Source organism: Cetorhinus maximus, chromosome 21, assembly GCF_964194155.1.
Source record: "Cetorhinus maximus chromosome 21, sCetMax3.hap1.1, whole genome shotgun sequence".
Lineage (NCBI taxonomy): Eukaryota > Metazoa > Chordata > Chondrichthyes > Lamniformes > Cetorhinidae > Cetorhinus > Cetorhinus maximus.
The window spans coordinates 92172490-92190690 of record NC_135899.1 but is presented as its reverse complement, the minus strand read 5'-3'; the positions used below and the strand labels follow the sequence as shown (position 1 = coordinate 92190690).

The window sequence follows — 18201 nt, the reverse complement described above, 5'->3', positions numbered from 1 at the left end:
ACAAGAGGAAAACTTTTTTATACACCACATGGTTAGGATTTATGACCTGAGAGTTTGGTGGAGGCAAATACAATCAGGCATTCAAAGTGAATTGGATAAACACTTGAAGAGCAAAAATTGCAGGGTTAAGGGGAAAGGGCAGGACTAGCTGAGTTGCTCTTGCAGAGAGCTGGCACGGATATGATGGGCCAAATGGCCTCCTTCTGTGCTGTAACCATTCTCTGATTCCGTGAATGCTGCGAGCTTCTTCTGGATGAGCTGTTATCCCAGCCTTTGTCAACATGAGTGAGATTGTGTGATTTTTCCCGTTCTCCCCTTCACAGTTTCATAATGGCACAACTGAGATCAGGAGCTTTTAAAGGCCGCCCCGTTTTACTTTATCCCAAAGCGCCTTTTGTACTTATGAATTCAGTGTTTGAAATTGAGGCCCTCAATAATGAGTTGGGAATTAACACTGAAATTGAACCCTCTCGAATCATTAATTACAGAGATATAGCTGACCTGATGTGTAATGTTTTCTTTGGGGTTGTTGCAAAGCTGTACAATAACATGGACTGTGTTAAGAGAGACATTTTTTGTTGGTATCTCTATTGAACAGGGAGAAAAAAGTCATGTACATTTGTGTCAGATTCTTGGATGTGGAAGAAAGAAACACTTGCATTTATATAGCGCCTTTCACAATCACAGACCGTCCCTAAGCACCTTATCACCAGTGAAGTACTTTTGAAGTGTTGTCTTTGTTGTAATGTAGAAAATGCAGCAGCCAATTTGCACTCAGCAAGCTCCCATTAACAGCAATGTGATAATAAGCAGATAATCCTTTTTTTGTGATGTTGATTGGAGAATAAATATTGACCAGGGAGAATATTTCCCACTTTGTCTTCAAAATAATGCTTTGGGATCTTTTATGTCCACCTGAGAGGGCAAGCAGGGCCCTGATGAAAAGACAGCGCTTACACCATTGCAATAATCCGTATTGCACTGGAGTATCAGCCTTGATTTTTGTGCTCAAGTCCTGGAGTGGGATTTGAACCCACAGCCTTATAACTCAGAGGCAAGAATGCTACCAACCAAGCTACGGCACACTTATTAGAGCGTTAGTCACAAAGGACCAGTTATTAACTTGATTGTCTGCTTGTCTCTGTCAGGAATGAACAATCGTGAAGTACTGGAACAGGTGGAGCGAGGTTATCGAATGCCATGTCCAAACGCCTGCCCGGCTTCCCTTCATGACCTTATGATCCAATGCTGGAAGAAAGATCCAGAAGAAAGGCCAACCTTTGAATACTTACAGTCCTTCCTCGAGGACTACTTCACAGCAACGGAACCCCAGTACCAGCCTGGGGAAAACTTGTAGATCCCCCAGGCTGTTGGGACATTCCTTAGCCAATGACAAAGCTGTATTTCTGACCATATTGTCAACCTGTTCTCAGGCCGCTGAACCTAGAGCCTGAGCTCTAATGTGACTGCAGCCCAAAACTTGAAGGAACTCGTCAAGTATGAGACCAATTAGCACACTTCCAATTAACAGAACACCCAATTAGCTTTGGGTTAATGGTGGCTTCTTTCTTTGCCGCAGTTAATATTTTTCATTTTTAAATGCAGAACACTGCAATATGGTTCCACCATAGGGTTGGGTATGGAGGGGGGTGTGACAGAAATGTACTGATGTTATTTAGTGATGTTGAGCTCCAGACACTGAATTTTAGATCTACTTGACAGGGTCTATAAACAGAACCCAGAGCACAGCCATTGCCTGTGGTTTGTACCCATTTACTTGGCATGTTGCTCTCTATCACACTGTATAATAAGAGGACTGATCTGCGATGCTTATTTAACAAGGTTGCATAGGACCATGCTAAAATGGCTAATTCTTCTTAATTAATATTTCACTGAGCTTTTATATTTGATTTGCCATATTCCAGAAGTATTTTATTCTGTTATTTGTACAATTTTGTAGGGCCTACAGACAGGGAAATGCATTTAAAATGCCTAATTTTATACAGTGGTGCAAAGCCAGCAAAGATGGTCTAGTTTAGTCACTGAATGACATGTACTTAGGCTGTAAATACAATCTATTTAGTACCAGTGTTTTATGAGTTCAAATCATGGTTATGAAGAAGGAACTCAGTGGATTAATTTACAAGGCAAGGTATAGGATAATGTGATGCTACTAAGTTTGAGACACTGGGTATAATAAATGTGCTCATTATTTGTGAACAGGGTAGCAGCTTCATATATGAGCGTCTGGGAAGATAAAGGTTTACTAGGCTAGCTGAAATATTGGGGTGGTGTGACGTGGAGGAACTGCATCAGGCTGGGAAAACACATCATGTCAAGACTGAGGACTATAATAGTCCCTCCATATCGATCACTTCAAAACTCCTGCCTTCTGTTTGTGGAGCGGCCTGGTTTGATCATGTCATGTGAGATGTTAAGGGTTGGGGGGGGGTCACTGCTGCCATTACGGTCGCAGCTAATGGTTGGGTGCAGGCTGACAATCTTTCAATCAGCACCTGTGCAAAATTCTCATGAAGTGCCACATTGAGACAACGCTGGTACTGTGCAACACCCACTGCCTTCTGAGAAAGGCTTGTGTTACGGACAACATGGGGCCGAGCCATCAACAGAACTGGCCGACTTCAGTCCATCCTGAGAAGAGAGAATGTGGTCATTCGGGGAACTGGAATACGTCTCCCAACCTCTTCAGTGATGACTCGTTTGGAATAATCGAGAAGTTTCAGGTTCAGAATCAAATCATCGAATTTGAGCAACCTTCTGGAGTAAAAAGGAACTGGAATATTTCTTTTTACAAAAGGTTTAATTGCATATTATTTAATTTTTTTTTCACCTACCTAACATGATCCGGATTGTAAATCCAATAAATATTTTCTCATCGTTACTTGTGCGAGTGACTGGAGATTAATTTTTTTTTGCTTGCTCTAAAACCGGCATTATTTCTTAACCTGTCTTAGAATAGAGACTGTTTTAGTGAATTTTCTTACCAAAAGAGCATTGTACAGCTTTTGTTGAGCATTATGTAAATTTGTTACTTTGGTGTGTTCACAAGTGACTCAATCGCGACAAAATATGATTGAATTAAAATTACTTTTACAATCAATCTTTGTAACCAGGCTCTGATAAAATGTGGACAATTTTTTTTTACCTTCAATTTTTTTTCTTTCCTTATCTATCCTGTGTTGAAAGTTTTGACTCTTACAGGAATACAGCTCCACTTGCACTTCCACCACTCCTGCACTGCACCAAAGTGCCTGTTCTTCACATGGAAGCTTAGATGGGAAGGGGATTAATTTTCAGAGTATGCCTACAATCGGCCTGCTGTCACCAGCAAGAGGCCTGTCCAATTTTCATGGCTGGGTCTCTTGGTTTGGAATTCTCTACCCCAGAGGGCAGTGGAAGCTCAATCATTGAGCAGTTCAAGATGGAAATCAATAGATTCCTGGAGACTAATGACATCAAGGGATATTGGGATAGTGCAGGAAAGTAGCGTTGAGATAGATGGTCAGCCATGGATCTAACTAAATGGCAGAGCAGGCTCAACAGCCTACTCCAGCTCCTATGTTCCATTCCTTCAGTAAATTGCTCGCTCATTTTAAGAAGAAGGTCGCTGATCAGAGAAACCCAAACATCTGGGGGCCCCCATCACAGCCAAACCAGGTAAGTAAAGGGAAGGGGGGGAGATGATATAGGGAGAGGTCTGCGGGGAGCTGGATATCAAGGGGGTCAATTTTTCTGGGGCCTAGGGAAGCATTAATGTTCCTCCTGACCCCACAAGAACCATTTCAAAACCTTTTCTCCATTCTGAAGGATTTGGCAGCAGTCTCAATAAGTACTGATGGTTAGGCCATTCAATGCAAGTACCATTGAGCAGAGTGTGTGCACCAAATGCCCTGTCCATTGGTGCCTGAGAATTTAATGGCATCATATTGATGTCATAGGAACCCAATTTATCTGAACAAATGAGGCGGCTGATTGCTTTCAGCAGGACACTCTGCCCTACCTTTTCTAGAGCACTATCAAAATGGCAGAGGCCTGGATGTTGGCAAAAATGATTATTATCATGTGACTATCCCACTACTATTTAGTGGTAAAGCTGAAAGTTGGGGCCTGAGTGTCAATTGTGGAGGGCAAGGTCAGTAGAGCTCCACTAAAGGATGGAAAAATCTCAATATTCTCAATAAGCACGTGTATAACCCTGCCCAAGGGATTGTAATACTTAACATCTGTGACTGGTCAGTTATGGCCCACATTTATCCTTTTATTAAATGAACTGTTAGTTAATTATTACGCTGTCATTTTCTGCTTGTGGTGAGGCTTCTCAATACAACTACAAATGTCCTATTTGTACATTGATGTTGTTAGATAAGGTCACTCAAACACTTTAATCCATTTTATTTCATAAGAATGTTCTGCAGTTTGTTAAGAACACTTCAAGAGGATACAATGCTGCAGAGACACAGTTCAATAACTTATGTTCCCCAAAAATACACAGCCTGAAATATTGCTTTGATAATTCTCTCTAAAGAGCTCCAATTTTAAAAGTAATTATTGTACATGAGTAGTTATTGCATTATAAAAGTGTAATTCACAGGTAATTGTTTCTCAATTTGACAGTGAGGGAAACTGGCTGTGCATTTTACAATCTTTCTGATCTCCCTTTCCACATGTTGCTCTGCGTGGATTCAGTGACCTGATTTATTTGTGCAAACCACATGTTATCACTTGGATGGCCCTTACAGTGGAAAGCAGTGAGACAGTAGGGGGTCATAAATATAAAATAGTCCTAATAAATCCACATAGGAATTTGGAATGAAGTTCTTTATGCAGGAAGTGGTTAGAATGTGAAACACGCCACCACAGAGAGTAGTTGAGACGAATAGCATTGAGGCAATTACGGGAAGCTAGATAAATACATGACGAAGAAGGGAATAGAAGGATATGTTGATAGGATGAGATGAAGTTAAGTGAGAGGAGGCTCATGTGGAGCATAAAAACCAGCAGGGATCAAGTGGGCCAGTTGGCCTCTTTGGAGACTCTGTGATATCCATAAGTAATCATCAGACAAAGAGAACGACAAGAAGACATTTTAATTGCTACAGTGCAGATTCACATGTTCCATGTACTTTGGTATTCTGTACCACTCTGATTTGCATCAAACTAAATTCATTAAACCGATATTTGAAAATTTGTATGACAGAGAAACTTGATTACACTGTTGCTCACTTACTTTCTGACATCACTGCATCTGAAGCATGTTTCCACACAGTCAAAATGATGGTCTTAATTCTGTGATTAAAATGTTGCTTATATCCTTGATTAAACTAAATTAAATAAAGCAATTATCAATAGATTGAAAGATAATTACCTGAGAAATGAACCTTTGCATTTCCTGCCACTTATCAGGTGTCTGAGAAGAAGAAAGCATTGTTTGGAGGCAGTAATTAACTACTATTGATGGGTTCTCAATGTTTAAAAAAAGTACTTTAGCAGATTTATTTCAATTTTCAAAATTCAGTTTATTCCTCAGGAATGAATCCATAGACCCCCTACTGCTTAAGTTATTTTTGTTATCAAACCGGTTTGCGTTAGAGATTACAGATCATTTTCTACTTTACCATTCTTTGCGTGTTAATGTTGGGTTAACTCTTTCGCTGTTTGTGGTGACTTCCTAGGCATTAGCAGGAAGTTATTGGTGCAGCTTCTTAAAGTGGCAGTTAGTTGTTGGCAGGAAAAGTCGAAATTGGGGATTTTTTTGTTGTGTTTTGTGCTGAGATGAAGTAAGAGGAGTGCAAGCATTCAGGAGCCAGGCCCTATATCTCCCACCAGCCTCAGCGCTCTGAATGGTGGGGCCCATTAATAAAATCAAAACCAAACGAGAGAAAGGAAATAAATGTCCACTATGAAGAAACAAGCAATGGTTAATGTCAAGACGAAAAAAAGTGACCAAAAAAAAATCGAAGTTCATCAAAAGCAGGCAGCTGGGGCCATCTTAAGGCTACTTTTGGCTCCTGTGTGTTTCTTTTCTTTCTACTTTTAAAAATCCACAACACTGCCAAGGCACTGTGGGTCCAAACATGCACATTTTGCATTTCCTGAAAGGAGCGGCCCATGTGCTGACGTCTATTTTCTCGGGTTATCTGCAGGCTATTTCCTGACCAAAGTTTGCAGTTTTTAAACAGATCTTCTTGTATTTTTCAACATTTTGGAGACTGCTGGAATCCTCTCTTTGATATTATAAAATATTGAAAATCAAATGGTTGCAGAACTTTAGATTTGAATACACCTTTACAAACTTCTGTTCCTTTGCCACTGAATGTAACCCACACACGGCAACAGTCAGTATTTTATACAGAGTGGTAACATTTTGGGTTCAGTATATGTATGTTTGGTTCAAAAATTAATATGGATTTAAACTTCTCACACTCCTCCAAAACACAACTGAAGTATAGCTCTAAAAGCTTGGGAGGCGATGAAGGTGGGAGATGGTTTTTGTACATTTGCAATGAAACAGGTGGGCAGGTCAAGATGCAACAACTGGCATGGTGTGGGAAAATCCAGGAACCTGGCACAATGCAGAACAGCTATAACAAGAGTCTAACAGTGTCTGACAGCAAAGGACATCAGACTTTAATATACACAAGTTAAATACAGATCCACAAACACAGGGTCAATTACCCAATCACTGCAAAGACACCATATCTTGCCCCCAGACTATAACATGTCTGTTGCTCTCCCATTTTATTTCAGAAAATAAATGCTGTTCGGATGACCAGTCACAGAAACCTACCCAACAGGCCTTTAACTTTGGACTGGAGCTAAAAACATTTCAGTATCAAAACTTGTGGTATGGTTTTGCGACTCCTGAGATTACCACAACTTGCTATGATTCACTTTTATTTTATGGAAAATCTTCCACTTGCTATTAAAGAATTGAAAGTTGGTTATCTAGCCCTGCAAATTGGGTAAATATCATTTTGGGTAATAGCGTAAAGTGGCAGATATCAATTAAGTCATTCTCTCCCAATTTTCATTTCCAGTGAAGTTAGTATGCATAAAAAATGGCTGAATCAATATCACTCACCTTACAGCATTACCCAAAGTCAATATTACCCAACCATTGCAAAGAATCTCTGAGAATTCAGGGTTGAAGCCTGTTTGGATTTGGTATTGTCTTGGTTTTTCATTTGCTAATTGATATCCATGATGCTGAATGAAATCTCTTTGTTTCTCATCCTCCTAATTTGCCCTTATCATGTTATTATAATGATACAATACCTTGGGCTCATTTACTTATTGGTACAAGGCACCAATCACTCATAAGGGATTGGATAAACATGTGGGTTCATTTATTAAGACTACACACATGACAACAGTTATACATCGGTATAATCGGTATAAAGCTTGAAGACATCAGACCTGTGTATATGTGTTCTGCTCAAAGCAAAAGTGAAACTAAGACTGGACACATTTCCCTTCTAGTGATGTCATGCTGCCATCCCTTAAAGGCATATTACAACTTCCCCCTTTTTAAATATACTTGCCCCTCTTCCAAAGAAGTATAACTATTTACAATACACGTTTGTGTTTAGTTACCATTACATTAGTGCATAGAACTGATGAATCTGTGACTCTCTAAAGCATAAAGGTAATCTGCTGCTACACCCATACCTTGTAATGATAATCTTTTCTGGAGGCTTCTTTAATTGCTCACAGTGATCTGTGGGATTTTCATTCTTGGGTGTTGTTCCCGGTTGCATTTGGGACCTTGTCCTCGATGCAATAGGACCATACGGTGGTTGAGTTGGAATGGATCTGATTTGTCCTCAGTTACACCTCAACTTGGACATTTGTGTGTAAGGACCTCATAGGACCTTGGTTCTGAACAAGTCCTTTTCACTTTGGCTGGTTGCCACGTACCTTCTATGGGATCCTGGATGCGAACTTGTCCCAACTGTAACCTTGGCAATTCTGTACCTACATTTTTATCATGCACGTTGGTCATCTTCTTTTGCAGTTTTAAAAGTCGCCCTCTAGTTTCTGAAAGAATAAAATGGTAAAAGTAGGTAAATTGGTACATGCTGGCCTGCTAAACAGGAGCTCTGCCTGTGATGGAATAGTTGCACTTAAGGGTCTCGCTCTCAGATGTAACACTGCAATCTGTAGATCTTGTTTGATCTGTCTACTTTTGAGAAATAAGGATTTCACCTTGCATATCATTCATTCAGCTAGGCTGTTGAAGAGAAGTAGTAGTGTGATCGCTATTCCACTTCTCTCACACATCCTGAAAAGGCTGACCAATAACTTGCAGACTGTTATCTGTAATGGTCTCTCTAGGCACGCCAAATAAACTGAAAATAGCACTTAGAGTGTGCGTGATAGTTGCGCTTGACATATTGTGCAATTGTCGAATAATGGGGCATTTGGTAAAGTAGTCAATGACGCACCCAAAATCAGTGCCATGGACATGAAAGGTCGGATGCGATTTTGGACCAAGGATGGGTAGGAACTTCATGTGGAATCAATTGCGCTTTGTGCTGACTTAGCATATGCTCTTAGCATGCCTCACAATTCTTGACAACGACTTCAATGTCATTATTCATACCCGACCAAGAGACTGTCTCTCTTGTGAGCCTTCTTCTCCAATCTATGCCCATGTGTGAATGATGAAGTTGTTGAAGAATATCAGGTCACAAAGACTCCAGTATGATGACCTGCCTGTCTTTAAAAATGACTCTCCAGGAAATGCCTACCCGTCCTGATAAAGCCAAAATGGTCTTGTGTTTGTGGACATGCTAAATTGAATCAGACCATCCTTCAGTGATGGTATTCCACATTTCTGTAGTGTAAGATCTTCCAAAGTTTCTTCTTGTAGCTGCTGGCATTTGCTTTGTGCAAGATGTACCAGTTTGGAGAACATTTTGGAAAACATTTGAAGAACATCTTCAATTTCGATACCAATGAAGTCAACTTGTGGATCTAAGGATACATCTTGTTTTTGCTGAGTTAAGCAATCTGCTAAGTGTACCTGATCTGGCTTGTACCTGATCTCACAATCATAAACTTGAATATTCATCAAGAGACGTTGCAATCTTGGTTGGTCAATGGTTTTCACCAATTCATCTCCAGTGCCTTGTGGTTGGTCTCTATTACAAACCTTTTGTCAAATAGATAGGAATGAAAATGCATGATTCCAAACACTAAAGCTAATGTTTCCCACTCTGTTGGAGTAGTTGGATTACGTTACACACAGAGATTTTGAAGCAAATGCAATTGGTTTGCCTTTTTGTAGTATGCATGCTCCCAGACCTTTCTGTGAGGCCTTTATCTCCAGGGTAGTGTCTCCCTAGGATCATAAAATTGCAATGTCAATGCCTCTGATAATGACTGTTTTAGAGCTTCAAAGAGGTATTGGTGGTCTCCACGCCAGAAGAAAGGCACATCCTTTCTCAATAATTCCCTGAGACAGGTTAATCTTTGAGCAAAATTGGGAATATCCGGAGACAAGAAATTAAAGAGACCTAGAAGATCGTCCTTATCTTGAGGAGTTGGCATGGCCTTAATATCCTCTGTTTCATTTGGGTCAGGAGACATGCTAGCACTGGAATAAACAGAGCCGAAGAAATTGATCTGTTGCACGATTAAGTCACATTTCAGACTGTTAAACACCAATCCTTCATTATATGCCACTTGCTTCAATAGGTGCAGATTATGGTCATGTTCTTGCTTGTTCTTCCCACAACAGCTATGTGATACAGATGCATCCTGGTACAATGCATGTAATGCAATCCATGTGAGCTAAAGAGATCCTGGCTAACAGATAGCCTGAAAGGAAGTTGTTGGAAACAGTATCATCCAAATGGGGTATGAAATGTAGTAAGATCTTGGGACTTCTCTACGAGATGTACTGACCAGAGGTGCTTGGCATCGAAGTTTGAGAAGAATTTTGCACCTGCAAATCTTGGATTTAACTCTTCTAATGTGGGCATTTTGTAAGGACAAAATTTCAAAGCTGCGTGTAAAGGTCATGGATTGAGGCATACTCTCAATAATCGATCCTTCCTTATGACATGTGATCAAGCTGCACCAATCTATGTGCTTTATCACTCTTCTAATAATACCAACTTTCTCTACTTGTCTAGTTTGGCCTTCAATTCATCTTATATGTGGATGCTGCACTTATGTGGTGGATCAATTGACGGATGTGCATTCTCCTGCAAGTGTAATGTTACAGCTCCTTTGAAACTTTCAATTATGTCGAAACATTTTGGATATTTTGATGTTAGGTCATGAACTGAGGTGATAGGAGTAGTTTCGGAGGTTGATCTGCCTTGTGATGGCTGACTGATTCCTTGGATTGTTACTAATATGAGATCACAACATGCCAGTAGTCCTGCAACCACTGGGCCTTTAGTTTCCACAATGTAGAATATTGGTGACACCAAAGAGGATTGATTGTACTTGTAGTCCAGGACTATGGTACTGCACATGGCTTTAGTAAACCATTGTACGCTAGAAGTTTCACAGCAATAGGTTTCGCCATGGTTCTTTTTTATTCTTTCATGGGATGTGGGCATCTCTGGCTAGGCCAGCATTTATTGCCCATCTCTAATTACCCTTGCGAAGGTGGTGCTGAGCTGCCTTCTTGAACTGCAGCAGTCCATGTTGTGTAGATACACCCACAGTGCTGTTAGAGAGAGAGTTCCAGGATTTTGTCCCAGCGACAGTGAACCCAACTATTTGACAAAAGATTTGTAGTAGAGACCAACCACAAGGCACTGGGGATGAATTGGTGAAAAGCATTGACCAGTGCACCACTAAGATTGCAACGTCTCTTGATAAATATTCAAGTTTATGACCATGAGATCAGGTACAAGCCAAATAGCTTGATGGTCACATCAGATACACTTAGCAGATTGCTTAACTCAGCGAAAACAGAAGATGTATCCTTAGATCCACAGAGATGTGGAAAGCCACCATTGAAGGATGGCCTGATTCAATTTAGCATGTCCACAAACCCATTAGGCCATTGTGGCCTTATCGGGACAAGTAGACATTTCCTGGGGAGTCATTTTTATATCGTTAGGTATACCTACACAGGGAGGGAGTTCCAGGATTTTAACCCAGTGACAGTGAAGGAACAGCGATATATTTCCAAGTCAGGTTGGTGAGTGGCTTGGAGGGGAACGTCCAGGTGGTGGTGTTCCCATCTATCTGCTGCCCTTGTCCTTCTAGATGGTAGGGGTCATGGGTTTGGAAGGTGCTGTCTAAGGAGCCTTGGTGAGTTCTTGCAGTGCATCTTGTAGATGGTACACACACTGCTGCAACTGTGCATTGGTGGCGGAGGAAGTGAATGTTTGTGGATGGGATGCCAATCAAGCTGCTTTGTCCTGGATGCTGTCAAGCTTCTTGAGTGTTGTGGGAGTTGCACTCATCCAGGCAAGTGGAGAGTATTCCATCACACTCCCGACTTGTGCCTTGTAGATGGTGGACAGGCTTTGGGGAGTCAGGAGGTGATTTACTCATCGCAGAATTCCTAGCCTGTGACCAGCCCTTGTAGCCACAGTATTTACATGGCTAATCCAGTTAAGTTTCTGGTCAATGGTAACCCCCAGGTTGGTGATAGTGGGGGATTCGGCAATGGTAATGCCATTGAAGGTCAAGGGATGATGGTTAGATTCTCTCTTGTTGGAGATTATCATTGCCTGGCATTTGTGTAGTGTGAATGTCACTTGCCACTTGTCAGCCCAAGCCTGGAAATTTGTCCAGGTCTTGCTGCATTTGGACATGGAATGTTTCAGTATCTGAGGAGTCATGAATGGTGCTGAGTATTGCGCAATCATCAGCGAATACCTGCACATCTGACCTTATGATGGAAAGAAGGTCATTGATGAAGCAGCTGAAGATGGTTGGGCCAAGGACACTATCCTCAGGAACTCCTGCAATGATGTCCTGGAGCTGAGATGACTGACCTCCAACAACCACAACCATTTTCCTTTGTGCTAGGTATGACTCCAACAAGCGGAGATGTTTCCCACTGATTCCCATTGACTCCAGTTTTGCTAGGGCTCCTTGATGCCACAGTCGGTTAAATGCTGTCTTGATGTCAAGGGCAGTCATTCTCCCCTCACCTCGGGAGTTCAGCTCTTTTGTCCATATTTGAACCAAGGCTGTGATGAGGTCAGGAGCTGAGTGACCCTGGTGGAACCCAAACTGGGCGTCGGTGAGCAGGTTATTGCTAAGCAAGTGCCGCTTGATAGCACTGTTGATGACCTCTTCCATCATTTTACTGACGATCGAAAGTAGACTGATGAGGCAGTAATTGGCCGGGCTGAATTTGTCCTACTTTTTGTGTAAAGGACATACCTGGGCAATTTTCCACATAGCCGGGTAGATGCCAGTGTTGTAGCTGTACTGGAACAGCTTGGCTAGGGGCATGGCAAGTTCTGGAGACGAGTCTTCAGTACTATTGCCGGAATATTGTCAGGGCTCATAGCCTTTGCAGTATCCAGCGCCTTCAGCCATTTCTTCGTATCACGTGGGATGAATCGAATTGGCTGAAGACTGGCATCTGTGATGTTGGGGACCTCCGGAGGAGGCAGAGATGGATCATCCACTTGGGACTTATTGCTGAAGATTGGTGGAAATGTTTCAGCCTTATCTTTTGCACTGATGTGCTGGTCTTCCACTTCTGTGGATACACATTGTTAGAAGCGTATCTTCCAGGACAACATTTTCTGTTAGGATTTGGAAGGATTTTGCATTATTTGGGCACTTGGAAGCTGACTTGATTTTTTTAAATAAGTCGTAAGTTCACTTGGAATGTGAACAAGCCTGCCTTTTTCAAGAAGCCACCTGACCAGCAAGGCACCTGACCAGGGAGAGCTATTTGCTATTTGAACTGCAATCACTTTAATTGATGGAGGAAAAAAACTGTTTTAAAGCTAAAGGCCAGTGATTTACTGGAAATCACCTGATGCAGCGGCTTTATGTTTTGAGCTTATATTTTTTTAATTCAGTTGGGAATGAACTGAGAAAGTGGCTGCCCAGCTTGCACTCTCCTTGCCTTGCCTAAAATGGAGTGGTAATCAGTATCCAGCTAGGAATCCTCATCCCAGTGAAACTTGTTTGTCTTTGGAAATCTCAGAGGTTGAGGTGAGAAGGATTGATCCAGCTCTATTTTCCTCCATGCAGAAGCCCCATTGGTGAGAACCTCCAGGCATCTACTTGGACCAGCGATCTGTCTTCACATGAGGGATCTCCAGATCGACAGCATCGAAACCGTGTGAATTTTATCCTCTGTTTTATAAAGTATTTTCTCCAACCGCCCATCTCTGCAAACACCCTGTCTGTTTGTCCATTGTTTGTTTTTGTGTGTGTGCGTTGGGGAATTTTAAGAGGGATAGATAAGTTATACTTCCAGATGACAATTGTGTGTTAACCAGTTCTTGAAACTTGTTTTTAAAAAGAAGTTTTATTTTATAATAAATCAATCATACTAAGTTTATTGATAGAAGGCTGGTTAAAGTGTCTTTTATTCTGGGTCTAACAGTAATGAAGGTAAATAGTTGGCCATTTTGGTAAGAGAATTAAACTTTTTAACTAATGTTGCTACCTGTGGAGTAGTGGGGCGAGATAAATTGCACACTTTTCCCATCCTGGTGGTAACAAGGGGCGGTATTTTCCACACCTGCCCGCCGCCAGGATCTTCTGGTCCTACCACAAGTCAATGGACGTCTGGCTGGGGGGTCACCTCGCCCGCAGCGGGTCCCACCAGCGACAGGGCCGGGAAACCCCAGCCAATGCCTTTTAGAATTCACAGAAGTAATATGTTGACACTTGCCTCTATGTCAATCTTGACTAAGAACGAGTAGTTACCAACTTTCTTAGGACAGGTAATTTGAATATTGGCAAATGCTTTGGATGGTGTGACGGTGTTTATACTTTCCATGAGATTGACGGTGTGAAACATGCGTTCACCGCTCTGCATCTCGTCATGCACATCATCGTCTTGTTTTTGTTTGTCAATCACCCTCATGTACATGTTTCTGATGGGATACCAGATGGTCATTCTTACTGCTTGAATGTGTCCGTTGTGTATAGTCTGTTTGGATCAGTGCAAGGCTCTTTGTAGCTGCAGCCTTTACTCTCATGCACTGCTGCTGCCGCCAATGGCCCTTTCTGTCACATGCCTTGCAGAATGGAAGGAAAGCTGGACATTTCCTTGGTGCATCCAGAAGGCCACACTCTCCACATGTCTCGCTAGGTTTGGGTGTTCCAGTGGGTGCGACAACAATCAGGAATGTGCTTAGGACCTGTAGGCTTCATCAACCTGCGAGGATCACTTCGTACTTACATCCATCCTTGAGTAGCTCTTCAAAGCTGTACATTTTGGGCTTCTCTATCAGATCTTTCTGGGATGCTTCCACTGGAGTGGATGCGATCACCAACTCAACAATTCTGTCTGCTAGCACTGCATCTGAAAAATCTCAGTATGTACTGTATTCTCTGCATCTGCTGACAAATTGGTCAATGGATTCTGTGGGCTGTTGTCCAAATGACATGAACTCTAGTTGATGAATACGTAAGTTTAACCTGATTCTGAACCAGTCTTCCAATCTAGTCCATATCATAGCTCTTCTGCTGTTAATCCTGATGTGTTCAGCCTGTGTAGACCTTTATTCCCAATTACTAGGTGAATTTTTATGGCTTGCTTGTCTGGTTCAGACACACCTGAATCAAGAAACCATATCTCTGTACGCTGTTTAAACATTTTGAATTCGGATAGTAGGTCTGCTGCATCCCAATTCAAATTGAGGAATTTTGTGGTCATTCTGAAAATATCCCTTTGACCTTCCTTCTCCTAAAGTACCTGGGATGAGTGTTGCTGTATTCGCTTTTGCGTGCTTTTCCGAAGCTCCACCCATGAAGGCGAGTTGTGACTGGAACGCACCACAGAGTAATGGCATCTTTGCTTTTTATTCCATTTATTGTTCATAATTGCAACCTTCTCTGGCTCGATTTTTATGATTTTTTTGTTTGATTCTCCTTCCCTTGCTATCGATCCGGCCCGTACCCTGGCCACTCACCTTTCCTGACAGAGCTAACCAGGTGCTGGTCCTCTCGATGAGGAACTGACAGGCTATGCGCTACAATCTCATCACGACGGACCTGCCTACCAGCTTTTAATTTGAGCACTGGCACTGTGCATCCTAAGCTTTGCTTCACAGTCAGCACATTGCGTTTTCAATACTTGCTGACATCGCAACTTCATTGTGGTCTGACCAAAACATCAAGGGTCATCTCATGCCATGTAGCATGATCTAAGCCTGTTCACCATGTCGTCCCTGTACTTAATCTTGCTGCCGCCTGTCTCACCACCGCTGGTCACCAGCACCATGTTGTGTTATTGGAACAATACAATACCTTGGGCTCATTTACTGTATAAGACACAAGGCACCAATCACCCATAAGGGATTGTGTAATTATGTTGTGGGTTCATTTATTCAGACTAGACACACGAGAACAGTTATTCATAGGTTTAAAGCTTAAAGACATCAGAGCTGTGTGTGTGTGCTCTGCTCAAAGCAAAAGTGAAGCTAAGACTGGATCACATGACACATTTCCCTTCTAGTGATGTCATGCCAATATCTCTTAAAGGCATATTACAAAAACCCTCTACCTCTCCACCAACGTTCAGATGAAACATCAATGATACATTGCTGGTGATTTGAATGGCAGATTTTGAACATAAGAAATGTTAGCCATTTGAACCTGCTCCACTAATCAAACAGATGATGGCTGATTGATTGTGGCCTCGATTCCACTTTCCTGCCTGATCCCACCCACCCTTGACTTCATTGCAGTGAAAGTCACCATAGTCCCAGAGGACCATAGGCTGCTCTCTCATTAGAGAGAGACAACTGGTGCTGAGTTCAACCTTAGGGTCACCACACCTCAGCTGGGGGGGGGGGTGGTGGGGGGGGGAACAAGGTTAAGAAGGCAGGGCCTTCATGGATGACCTCAGTTGGTACAGGAATTGAACCTGTGCTGTGGTATCACTCTGCATCACAAACCAGCCGCCCAGCCAACTGAGTTAATGGACTCAGGTACTGCCAAATCTATCTAACTCAACCTTGACTATATTCAATGACCCAGGCCCACTGTTCTCTGGGGGAGAGAAAATTCCAAAGATTAACAACCCTTTGAAAGAAAAAAACCCTCCTCGTTTTCAATTTAAATGGAGGGGGGGAGGTGTGGGCCTTATTTTTAGATTGTGTCCCCTAGTTCTGTATTTCCCCACAAGGGGAAACATATCAACATCTACCTTGTTAAGCCCCTTTAGAATCTGACATTTTTAATTAAGATCATCTCTCATTGTCCTAAACTCTAAGAAGTATAGGCCCAACCAGCCTAACCTTTCCTCATATGACAATCCCGACTGATCCTAGTATCTTAGCCAGAAGGACTACCTGGCATCTCATTTCTTCAAACTATATATAGCCACTATATAAAAAAAATATAAAATGCTCAAAATATTTTCAATATTTCTGCACGTTTCATCCTTCTTAGCAAATATTGAGCGGGATTTTCCATTCGTTGGGCAGGCCCGGGAGCAGTCCGCTGCCCTCGATCGGCCCACGACCATGAATTTACGTGTGAAAGGCGCGCTGAAACGCTCAGCGCTGCCGGGGTTGGGGGGCGGGAGGAGGGTAAGCGCGGAAGTCTGCGCGGTGCACAGGGGAGTTTGAGCTGAGAACTCCCTGAGGGCACAGACCAGCTTCAGGGAGCTGAAGAATTAGACAAAGGAAAATAAAGATTTTAAAAATGATGTAAAAACATATCCCCACATGTGATTCAGTCACATGAAGAAGGACATGTTTAAAATGATTTTTTAAAAATCCTCTGGATTTTTATTTACCGTTGGAAACCTCAAACCGTCCGTGGATGAGGTTTCGTTAAAAAATGCAGAGGCCGCCTGGCCTGTTCGCCCACCCGCCAACCGAACGGTTGAATGGGCAGTGAAAAATACAAATAATTCATTGCTTAAGGGCCTTAATAGGCCTCTTAATTTTTGGCGGGCGGACTGCCGACTCTCGCGTGCGCCCGCCCACCGAAATATCGCGAGAGTGCGTGATGACGTCGGGACACTTGCCCGGCATCATCGCGAGTGATTTTACGCCCAATCAGGTTGGGCACACATCCACCCATCGAAAGGAAAATCCTGCCCATTGTGTTTATTATGTGCAGTACAAAGCACTGTTGTTATTTACCTGACCGCCTGCAATGCCTTATTTTTTATTTTTTCATTCACGGGATGTGGGCTTCGCTGGCTGGGCCAGCATTTATTGCCCATCCCTAATTGCCCTTGAGAAGGTGGTGGTGAGCTGCCTTCTTGAACCGCTGCAGTCCCTGTGGTGTAGGTACACCCACAGTGCTGTTAGGGATGGAGTTCCAGGACTTTGACCCAGAGACAGTGAAGGAACGGCGATACGACTGGGATGGGAGGAATGCACAAATTATCCAGCCCCGCTACTCCACAGGCTGTACCATTAACTTAAATGTTTAATTTTCTCACTGAAATGGCCAATCGTGTACCCATACCTCTAGTAACCAGAAGAAAAGAGAGTCTGACCAGGCTTCTTTCAAAAACTCAGAATGATTCATTTACTTTATAACAAAACTTCTTTTCACAAGTTGCAAGTACTGGTTAACGCACAATTGTAATTGGCAAGAATAAATATCTATCTCTTCCTAAAGAATTCCCCCAGCATCCACACAGACACACACACACACACACACACAAACAAAGGACAAACAGATAGAGTCTCTCTGCAGAGATGGGCTTTGGAGGATGGGTGTTATAAAATAAAGGAGAAAGTCCACAGGGTCTCGATGCTGTTGACCTGGGGTTCCCTCGTGTGAAGACGGGCCACTGACCCTGGTGGATGTCTGGAAGTTCTCACCAACTGGTCACGGCTTTGCAGGTCCAAATACAGACTATAGCTTCAGGGACTGAGGCCTTCTGATTGGGGCCAGCTGTCAGCTATTAGCCATTTCTACAGGTATTGCGGGTTCACCACAGCTGGCTTTCCTCTCCCACTTCCAGGTGAGGGTTTTCTGGCTACAGGTTAATAGACACAAACAATTTTACACAAGGCAGAAGAGACAGAGCCAGTTAGG

The 18201-nt window shown here is 42.5% G+C and overlaps 2 protein-coding genes across 8 annotated transcripts in view; one reads left to right on the top strand and one right to left on the bottom strand.

Moving 5' to 3' along the window:
• LOC144696131 (tyrosine-protein kinase Fyn-like) overlaps window positions 1–3121 on the top strand; it is a 307951-nt gene extending 304830 nt beyond the window's left edge. For all 6 annotated transcript variants that reach the window (XM_078567468.1, XM_078567466.1, XM_078567467.1 and 3 more), the window contains one exon: window positions 1149–3121. In XM_078567468.1, the coding sequence (XP_078423594.1) occupies window positions 1149–1357 (209 nt within the window). In that variant the 3' untranslated portion in view covers window positions 1358–3121. The remainder of the gene's footprint in view (window positions 1–1148) is intronic.
• LOC144696132 (digestive cysteine proteinase 2-like) overlaps window positions 1–18201 on the bottom strand; it is a 440777-nt gene that overhangs the window by 420995 nt on the left and 1581 nt on the right. The gene's annotated exons all lie outside the window — the stretch shown is intronic.